The sequence below is a fragment of the Euphorbia lathyris genome, chromosome 4 (genome assembly GCF_963576675.1).
Source record: "Euphorbia lathyris chromosome 4, ddEupLath1.1, whole genome shotgun sequence".
NCBI lineage: Eukaryota > Viridiplantae > Streptophyta > Magnoliopsida > Malpighiales > Euphorbiaceae > Euphorbia > Euphorbia lathyris.
In genome coordinates, this window is record NC_088913.1 from 70,421,186 (window position 1) to 70,432,309 (window position 11,124).

At 31.5% G+C, this 11,124-nt stretch overlaps 1 protein-coding gene across 1 annotated transcript; it reads right to left on the reverse strand.

Moving 5' to 3' along the window:
- Window positions 1–3,676: 3,676 nt before the first annotated feature.
- On the reverse strand, window positions 3,677–5,442 carry LOC136227231 (B3 domain-containing transcription factor VRN1-like). The gene is made up of 5 exons (XM_066015901.1): window positions 5,335–5,442; window positions 4,755–5,255; window positions 4,363–4,645; window positions 4,056–4,285; window positions 3,677–3,976 (listed from the first exon to the last, which is right to left on the reverse strand). Exons 1-5 carry the CDS (start codon window positions 5,440–5,442, stop codon window positions 3,743–3,745), a joined length of 1,356 nt encoding a protein of 451 aa, XP_065871973.1. The 3' UTR covers window positions 3,677–3,742.
- Window positions 5,443–11,124: the final 5,682 nt, after the last annotated feature.

Sequence of the window (11,124 nt, forward strand, 5' to 3'; positions counted from 1 at the left end):
GGCTAAAGTCAAGTTCAGAAGGTCAAGAATGGGTTTATCTAAAAATCGGGGACATAAACGAACTCTAAATGCTCGAGGATGTGCAAACAAAAAAGGGGCCAAATTGAATAAATGTTGAAACAAAAAATATAAAATAATTTAGGGTCAAAAGAATGGCTTGTAAAATGGGCTTCCGAAGCAAAATGAAAGGCTAATAAAAACTTGGAACGCTAGGAACAAATTCTTATGAGAGGTCGGGAGGAAAAATGAACTTTAAAGGGTTTGAAACATAAAAATGAAACAGGTGGACAGAATGTGAAAAAACTAGGCAGATTGTGTAAAAGAATTTGAGGTGCAAAGATTAGCTCGTAAAATGGGTTTTCGGACATGAAATCATGCAAAACAAAAGGCTGAATTGAATTTCCGGATGTCAGGAACAAATGTTTATGGGAGGTCGGGAGCAAAAAGGGACTTTAAATGGTCTGAAACGGGAACATGAATTTACTGGATAAAAACTATAATAAAAGCTCGAGGAAAGTGATTTTAGTGAAATTCTAGCTAATGAATAAGGGTAAAGGCTATGCTTACTTTGTTTTTTACAAAGTAAGCCTTACTTTGTGTGTTTCCACCATTGGATTAATTTTATGCTCCATCATCCAATGGTGAAAACACACCAAGTAATGGTACTTTATCAAAAACAAAGTAATCATAGAAGGCACCAATGAATAAGTAAATGTTGGACTATGAATTGTTAATTGAATGTAAAGAACTTGAAAATAAATTACTAAATGATTCAATTGAAATTAAAATAACCTTGAAAAGTAAAATTGAAACTATGAATTACTAAGAACAAAAATAAAAATATAAGAACTTGACATCGCATAAGTGTTTTTTTGGGATTCTTGGTTGGTGATTTGGAATGAAAGGTTGGAGTAATATTTATAGTTTTTTTTATGGTGATTTGTTGTTTGGGTTGGTTGGTTGACACACCCTTATTTTTCTCTCATCTTTTGCTCACTAACTTGCCACATCATCGCACTACTTTCTAATTTCACTTCCACTAACTCGTCACATCATCTCATCACTTCCTACTTTCTTGGGTTAGAGATTGTTTGTGGTTGTGCATATGTGTGAGTAAGGAATCAGACTTCAAGTATGAGCCCTTGGTTCAGTTCGGTGTCCATTGGTGTGTGACGCACGTCCCATATTGTTGAGCTATATGTATGCATCGTCGCTGATTTTCTATCTCTTACAGCGTGTGAGTTGATTCCTGATAAAATAGAGGCTAATTCTCGAACCCACACGACATGTGACTTAACTCATTTGTCGTGTGGTTCGATCCATTTTAAGAGAATATGTTTTACATCGAAATCACACAGCGTGTGACTTATGCCACACTGCGTGAGAGTTTATTTTTTGAACCTTAAACTAAATTTACTATATGTTGTTATTTAAATACAATTACAAATAAGATTTTATCTTCATGGTCCAACAGTATTAGATTAAAAAAAAAAAGTTAAACACTAATAAATAATTTACAAGAACAATGGAAAAATTCTTAAGATATTAATTTATTATTATTATTATTTGTAGAAGTACTTCAAGTACATGTACCCTCAATTATCGTATAATCTGCTTTTTACTGTTAGGATTGGAAATCCTGCATTTTTGGGATGGATTTCAAATCATTGATGGATCTATCAAGTAAATCTTCCAAGCTTAAACCGCATTAACAAGTCTTGTCAAGTCATCTCAAATTTTTTATAACCCTAAAGAGTATGACTGCTCGATAAATACTCACCATATTTGGATTCTATTTATAAACGAATTGAGTTTAAATACGGTAAAATTCGACTAAAAAGCTTGCGAGCATGTTTGATTATAAGCTCATAAACAAAATCATAAACAAGCTCGATTGTAACGTTCATATAAACATTCATAAGCTAACTTGGTTCGATTATTTTTCAAAAATAGTATTTCTATAAAGAGTGAAATATAAAACAACGTAGCTTTTTGTAAACTTTAGTTTTATATATTTAAAAAAAATAAAACGTATGTAACAATAAAATTAACGAACTGCTTGTCAGCAAAGTTCGTGAACTAGCTCACGAGCAACTCATTAACAAGATGTTAAGCTCAAGCTCGAACTTATCAATTTTCTAACAATGCAAGAATGATCAGACTAAAATTCGGCCTTTGCTCATATTTAAGAGTTTGTTATAGTCAAAGAAGTTATCTAAATCGATGAGTTTAAAAGCCAAATTTGACATTAACGTTTTCGGTGAAATGACCTAACGTATAAAATGATCCAAATTTAACTTTAACGTTTCTAAAAAAGATCAATTTTAACCTTATGTTATCGAAATTTAAAATTGTTATCTTAACTGTTATTTAACTATCAATTGGATGTTTCAAAGACCAATTATGTTTAAAATATTTAATACGTTAATAATAGAGTTACAAAAACCCCTACTAAATACTAGCAACTATGCCACATATAAGTTAATCTTAGGTTTTTTTTATATCTAAGCAGTTTACTATGTTAATTATATAGGGCTTAATGCTTTCCTAGCCCACTTAACTTGTTCAAATTGGGCACTTTATCCCCTCAACTCATCGAATGTCCTATTTACCACATTAACTCTATAAAAGTAGCATTTCTCACCCCCTCAACTTGTCCATTTATCCCTCCAACTCATAGAATGTTCTATTTACTCCCTTAACTCCATAAAAGTGGTATTTTTCACCCCTTATAATTCGTTATCGAAGCCTAAATTGATAACTTTTTTTAAATGTTAAACCTATATTTATCCTATTTTGTAAGTGGAACCTAAATTGATACTTCCCCAAAAATCAGAGGCATATTTTGGTACATTAACTTGTTTATAATAATGTTCTTGTTATTTGTATTTTTTATTCGTTCTTTATCTTTTCAACTATTTTTACTACGATAAATTGATAAGAAATACCATTTTTATAGAGTTAAGATGGTAAATAGGATCATAAATGGTGAAAAATACCACTTTTATGGAGTTATGAGGGTAAATAGGATATTCAATGAGTTGAGAAGTGATAAAATGATAAATTTGGACAAATTAAGGGGGTGAGAAATACCATTTTTATGGAATTAAAAGGGTAAATAGAACATTTGATGAGTTGGAGTAAAATGACCAATTTGAACAAGTTAAAGGGGCTAGAAAAGCATTAAGTCATTATATAGTTATAAATAGTCAACAAAAAATATAGAAAACTACTTCAATTTATCGATAAATTTGTTTAAAAGATTTAATGTAACAGTTAAATAACAATAAAACCAGTTTGTATCAAATTTTGGCAATGTAAAACTAAAATCAATCTTCTAGAAACGTTAGGATATAATTTGCATCATTTCATATGTTTTTTTAATTAAAGGTTGGGATGGGAGAGTGCGAGACACAACCCCGAACCCGATATTATTAAATAAGACTTAAAAAAAACATCATTTCATATGTTAAAGCTAAATTTATAATTCTTAAAAAAAACTTTTAAGTGTCAAATTTGATTCCTATCCCTGAATACATAGAAACCCTAGAGAAACTAGAGCGAGAATTATGTTCACTTTTGGGGGGCATTTATACAAAGGCCTCAAATGAAACATGTCTTTTCATACCAAAAGAAGTCATTAATTAATTCATCCCACAGGATTAAATTAAAAGCATTCAAGTTTGATACAAAACAATTATCAAACCACAGGCATAAGAGAATATTTGAGTGTCATACAATTTCAACTCCTGGATACAGATACTCCCATTAGCAATATTTGAGTGTCAATCAGCTCAAATCTGCATACATCTCCAACTTTGAGTGAATTTTCCCTTGCAAACTCAACCCATCCTTCCCCAAATATGCCTGCATATGCATAAATATTCAACTTCACAGACCACAATTTGTTATCAACCTGTAACTTCACTTTGTAACTTCCTTGCTTCATGTTCTTCACAAAGTTGTACGGTAGCCGCTGTATAAATTATGTGAATTTTCTCATTCATTTTATAATAATGGAATTTTAAGATTTAAATATCGAAATGCTTAATTACCAGATAATATTTATTCTTAGAAGAGAAATTTGATGCCTGCATAACAGTCTTGCAAGCAGGATTTTCAGAGCTCAAATTGGATCTTGCTTTAGTGTTGTTCTTACTCCCTTCAGAATTCTCCAGCTTTATCTTCTTCCTTGTATGATTTTCATTTTTAACATTACAAATCCCTGATGAAAACTTTGATTGTTTGCTGCAACTTTCTTTCTCTTTAGATTGCTTGCCACTACCTGAACTAAGCATGAAATTAATGGAAATATATAGAAATTACCAACTTCTGAATGAAAAAACTGAATTTACTACTGACCGGGGGATGAGCAAAGATTCGAATATCTGAAAATGGAAACTCCGAATGTAGTCTCGTCGACGTATTCAAAAAGAATTTCAAATATACAGACATCACCAACTTCTAAATCATTTCCTTTTACAAATCCCCTCCAACCTGAATTCTTAATTCTAGTAATTGTTGTTCCAGAGTTTGTTGAAGAACAGTACTTAATAGACCAACTTTTACCATCCAACATGTTGAGTATGGCTGCATCACCATTTTTGTTCAAATATTTCCTTGCAAACCCTAATGGTATTGGAGGCTGTTCAATTTTATGACAAAGATAAGATCAAAAAAAAATTATAACAAAGATCAGATTAATTAAATATGTCATTTTCATATCATAAGAACATGAAGAATTGAAAACTTACCATCACATTCGTATTATGAACATAAGAAGGCTGCATTACAATGGTGAATGAAGGATTTTCAGATTGAAAATTGGAGACTGCTCTTTCAACAGCCTTACTTTTTTCTTCCCTTGTCAGTTTTTTCTTCCTTGTAAATTGGTCACCAAGATTAGCTTTTGATGGCAAGATTTCAACAGAAACATCATCAATTTCTGGTTCATCAGCTACAATATTTGGATCTTGATCAACATTGGTGAAACTAAAAGGATAGTCAATCTCAGTGGTAGTTTTGTCGAATATGATGACATTGAATTCAGAAACAGCCTTATCATATTCAAATACTAGAAGATATCCATATTCAATTGAGTAATATTCAGCAAACTCTCTCCATCCACTTTGCAGACAAATTTCACCCTCACATTTCACAATATCCACTTTCCATTTTTGACCAGAAGGAACTTTCAAGATTACTGGATTTGAAAGATAGCCTCCAAAAGTTTTAACAAATTTTCTTGGAATCACCTGTTTATTTGAATATGATTAATTATACTATACACTGAGTAAAATGAAAAGAAGAAGAAGAAGAGAATGAAATCCTAACCAGCTTTTGTTGAGGTGCGGAATCATTGAGAATGAATTTGAAAAAATGAGGTCTCTGATCTGCTTTAAACAGGAAGCGCCCATTTTTGTTCTTAGAGGAAGAAGCCATTGTTACTTGGAAAAGTTTTTCAGAATTAATTTCCAAGAAGGTGGTAGAGAAGATATATGAAAAGCAAACGAATCTTCTGATAGCTTTTTGAGTTGATCCGATTTTGAACAGTAAAAAAATCTTCCTAAGTCTACTCATCTGACTATTCCAGAGAGCAGGTCGGCTAAGGTCAGGGTCATAAACAACTCCTTACACGAAAACTTTTTTGGTTCAAAAAATATTTTGTGATCATTCCTAGAAATAGAAATAATGCTCAATTCTCGGAGAATGGTCGGAAAGAAATGAACTATATGTAAAAGTATGGGGTAAATTACATACGTGGTTTACAACTTTTACCCCAAATTACACTTTGGTGTATAATCAAAATTTTATCACACTAAACCGTACGAACTAAAGGTGACCCACTAAAGTGTACAACCGGTTTTTATGACCGATCAACCACGTCAGTATTTTTAATTGTAGAATTAAAAAATGGGACCTACTCTTTATAAAATGACTAAAATACTCTCATCTTCTTCCTTCCACCCCTCTCTTCCATTTCTCTCTCTAAATCTTCCCTCACTTCTCCCTCCTGACTAAATCTTCTGTTTTCCTAATCAAAGTATAAGCCATCATCTAATTAACATCACCATGAGGTTACGCAAATGCAGGCATATCATAAGCAGGCCAGAATTAGGCATTCAAGAAGCAGAAATCAAAGGTAAAAACAATTATTAAATCATAAATACCTGCTCCGGACTCCGCAGGCTTATCCTCTTCTCATCGTTGAAGAATAATCTTCTTCTATACACATCTGCGAAATGATAAAAAAAATTAAATAAATCGATGAAGTTTGAATCAATCACAAGCTCTTTGACTAATTAACAGATAATCACCTCCAAAAATGAAACTGCAGCTACAGTAGAACCTCTATATAGGAATACTCTATATTAGAATAACCTCCCAATTGTTATACAAAAGTTTGGTCCCAAATGCTGAGAGTATTTGTTATACCAACCTCTATATAGGAATAACCTCCCAATTGTTATACAAATAGTCCGGTCCCAAGTGTATTCCTATATAAAGGTTTTACTGTATAATCAGGCAACCAAAGCTTGGCAAATGAGGAAGAAATAATGTGGAAATGGTGATACAGAGAGATTTTGTCCAGGAAATTCTCTACGTGTTTCTCCATTGATTACCAATACCAGAACAGACAACCAATTATCCATTAATGCACAGAGCTTTCCAGTTTCCACTTTCTACAGTTAGGGTTTTAATTTTCTTATCTAATTGCACCGAAACCTTGCAGATTTTTCTCATATTCGTAGCTTGCGATATATAATTGACTCTCACCGATTTGTTGCGGTAAATCGATCACCGATATTTGCTTGGGTGGCGAGCTGCTAAAATTATCCCCTTCTAATCTGATCTATTCTGGGCTTTAACGCCCTGTGGCCATTGAAATCCATGGTCTTCAGTGTCTCATGACCCCTCTCAACTTCACTCTTCTCCTTCAATCAATAATGAAGAAGATGAATGGGTATTCTTTTATTTTATTCCTTTTCTTCTCGTTTCTTAGCTATCAACAGTAAAAAAAAAGTTTTGATTATTGTCGCTTTCTAAGCTTTTGGGTCTGGTTATTTTAGTCACGAGGGAGAAGTGAGAGAAGATTTAGAGAGAAATGCAAGAGAGATGTTGAAGGAAGAAGATGAGGGTATTTTAGTCCTTTCATAAAGAGTAGGTCCTATATTTTTAATTTTACAATTAAAAATGCTGACGTGACATAGTTGACCAGCGTTGACCGGTCATAAAAACCGGCTGTACACTTTAGTGGGAGGTCACCTTTAGTTCGTACGGTTTAGTGTGACAAAATTTTGGTTGTACATCAAAGTGTGATTTGAGGTAAAAGTTGTACACCACGTATGTAATTTACCCTAAAAGTATGGCATTATTTGTATGCGGAAATAATAATTTAATGTTAAGTTATACTATATTTTAGCATGAATACAAATTGATGGTGACTTTATGTTTACTTTGTTTTGCAAAATAAGCTTTACTTTATTTTTTCTACAATTGCATGAGTTTAATTTGTCAAAGTTCATCACTATCCAATGATGGAAAAAACAAAGTAAGGATTACTTTGTCAAAAACAAAGTAAGGATTACTTTGTCAAAAACAAAGTAAGTATAGTCTAACCTCAAAAGGGATTGGTTGGAGGACTAATTTTATACATATATGTTTAAAAAGCTAAATTGAATTCGAAGTTTTTTTTCCGTATATATGCATGCTATCAGTTGAGTTGTCGATGACTAATTTTTACGTATCTTTATAAAAAAAAAATTAAAATTATGTTAAATTTGAGCTACAAAAGTAAAATTGAGTCGTTTTAAATAAATTTAAGAAAATTTATTGTCTATCATATATTAATTAAGTTGGATTTTATAATTAAATACAAACTTAATAAATTAATTAACGATATTAAACTTTAATTTATCAAAAACATATGGTCGAAACCATCCATAATAGAGATAGTTTCAACGTCAAGAAGTCCAAAAAAAAAATTCATAGTAGGGGTGGTTCCGACATCCCAAGGACTTGGCCCCTAGAACCCCTACGTCTCCGCATTTATATTTTAGAGTCTAGAGTTTATAATATAAGACTTTGGGATTTATTTTTTAGAATATATAGTTATAATTTTGGATTTAAAATATTATTTTTACACTTAAGAACTACTAGTTAAAAAAATTATTTTAAGCTTTTTATAGTTTTTTATTTTATTTTTTATTGCTATATTTTCCTCTTTCATCTCTTTTTTATTTAATTTTTCTATTTTTTGTCAAAATTATTATGTATAATAATAAAGTAGAAAAAAGTTTATAATTTAATCTAGAACAAAACTTAAGGATTTTACAATGTATTATTGAAAATACAAAAATTAAATATTTTGTTATGTGAACATGAAAAAATTAATAAACTATTTAACCTAAATATAATTAATGTGGTAATTTAGATCTATTAGACCAGTCAATTTCATTTGTTGATTCATATTTATCAAAATTTAATTTCAAACTATAAAAAATAAAAATTTCGAATGTAATTAAAAAAAATAACATCAATTTATCAAATTTATTTCAAAACTAGCTTTTCTGAACTTTATAAGTTTAATATGATAAAATAAAATATAAAAAATTTAATATATTCAATTCACGTATTAATTGGCAAAAAAAAAAATCACACAATTCAAAATGTTTATTTATTTTTATTTTTTTGCCATTTTTGTTAATTAATAAGACATTTTTTTACTTATATTTCATATCGATTTGCGTACCAATCCTCATTATGAAAATATCTTTTTTGAATAATTAATTAAGTTAAGAAATTATACTATATATCTACAACCTTAGTCCACTAGATACTAGGGCTCGGCACAGTTCGGTCCAAGTCGGGGATTCATGACGAGATTGAAATTCGGAGATTAATAAAAGGAAATCTCCAGAATTGAATTGTCCCAAAATTTCAGTGCAGTCCAGTTTGGGGATTCGGAGATTCAGTTCTGGTCCAATCCAATATAATTTTTCGGTAATTCGGATAAATATCTAATATTTTAAGTCCTAAAAAATAAATTTTAATTTTAATTTACAAGATAATAAAATATAGAATTTTATTATCTTACCTAACTTGAAATAAATAATCTTTTTTTAGAAAGTAAACAACATTCATTAAAAGTTACGGTAGACAACAAGGCTAAAACAACCCACAAAAATCAAAGTTACAAAATAACAAGTCGATAAAAACAAACAACCTTTAATTCCAAAAAAACAACAGTTCATTAGCAAAATATGATCAGACCACAATTTCTCTAATCATCATCCCAATTTGTAATTGAATATTCTTAACACAATAAATTCCTTGTTTTCCAAAGGAAATGCAGTAAAAGCCAAACATCAACATGAACATATAAAATTTACCATATTAGTGAATCAACAAATGTTAAATTAATTAACTTTCACTTCAATAAAATTAATCAACATACTAGTAAAAAGTAAAAGGAAAAAATATGCTTACCAAAATGCATTTGTTTCAGTTAAAAAAACTTTAGATATCCAATTGAAATATGGATAAAAGAGACGATGCAACTTCAGGATCAGAACTAATTTCTACAAATTAAATAACATTTATATAGTTAGTATACATAAACATTTAATGAAAATAAAACTATTGTAGACACCGAGTCGGAGGACCTGTGACGAAAACCCATGGCAGACGGTTTGAGCGGTTGATTCCAATAACAAAAAAAAAACACGAAAGGATCCCAAGGAATTGCGCGTCATCAAATAGGCGGCTCGCGGGTGCCCAACGAACGGAGGGCGTCGTCCAATGCACGGTGCGCCTAAGGATCGTTGGGCGAGTGCCTAGCGGCGTTGGGCGAGCGCCCAGCAGCGATCGGCGCGCGCCCGACGGCAGTTGGGCGCACACGCCCAGCCAGCGTTGGGCGTCGCCCAACCTGCGTTGGGCGTCCGCCCAACGCCTGTTGGGCGCACGCCCAACCCCCGTTGGGCGCACGCCCAACTTTGGGATCCGTGCCTATAAAATGCACGGATCTCCATGCATTTAGGGGGGAGGGATTTTTGGAGCTTCTCACTCTAAAACATTTTTTAGAGAGAGAGTGATTTTTTTGGGAAAAAAACTTTTTTTTTCCTAAAAAATTTGAAAATTCCTAAAAGTTGAATATTTTACCAAACACGAAAAAAACACCAAAAAATCATAACTCGTGGAATCGACCGACATCAAACCGTCAATACCGATCTTGAGGTATTATCCGAGGACTAGACTCGTTTTATTTATTTCATCTATTTATTATTTATAGTTTCGTTTCTTTATTTATTTATTTAGTTATTTATTTATCACGTTTATTTATTTTTCCGTATTTATTTAATTCCCGTCTCGTATTAAATAAACGTTTTGTTTTGTTTTCAAATAAAAACCTCGTTTTAAAGTCCCAACACGAACCGTGACCCGATTTAAGGGTAGTGCGGGATTAAAACGTTGTAAATATAGATTTTAAAAAATATTTCTAAATAACGTTTTGAAATAAAAAATCGTTTTACGAGTCTCCGTTATAGACTATGATCCAATTTGGGTAGTTCGGAGGTCCAAAATGATAGCATAGAGTAGATTTAAAGTGTGTGAATAAATCTGGAAACTGTTGGACTGATTCAATAATTCTCCATTTTCTGTCACTAAAGGCTGCTTACCGACGGAGTTTCCGTCGGTAAAGCTGCTGAAACTTAAAAATTACATTTTTCAACCTTTTTTCTCATCTTTTTTGACATTTATTCTTGTATAGGTATATGTATAAATATGTAATGTGTTTATTAAAATTATTTTCAAAGTATATAACTAGTAATAACTTACTATTAAATACCTTTTTTTTGTATATTTGGGTATGATTTTCATTAGTTTGGTTTTGTAAAAACTATATGTATATATATATGTTTTCTTTTTGTTGTTTTTGGGGTGGGTTACTCTCTATATATTTATTATGTATAAAAACTAGGGAAAAGTACAAAAATAAACCTTGTGGTTACACTCATTTTCGAACAACACCCATGTGGTTTAAAAGTTTGCAAAGTGGTACCATGTACTCCATTCCGTTAGCAAACACATACAAAATTGACTAACGGTGTTAAAAGTGAAAGG

Bases quoted from the DNA above. Each gene is read 5' to 3' on its own strand.
- LOC136227231 (XM_066015901.1), bottom strand. From the start codon at position 5,442: ATGGCTTCTTCCTCTAAGAACAAAAATGGGCGCTTCCTGTTTAAAGCA. The intron at 4,646-4,754 runs GTAAGTTTTCAA...AAAATTGAACAG, and splicing joins TTCATAATACGAATGTGATG to CCTCCAATACCATTAGGGTT. The intron at 4,286-4,362 runs GTCAGTAGTAAA...TGCTTAGTTCAG, and splicing joins GAATCTTTGCTCATCCCCCG to GTAGTGGCAAGCAATCTAAA.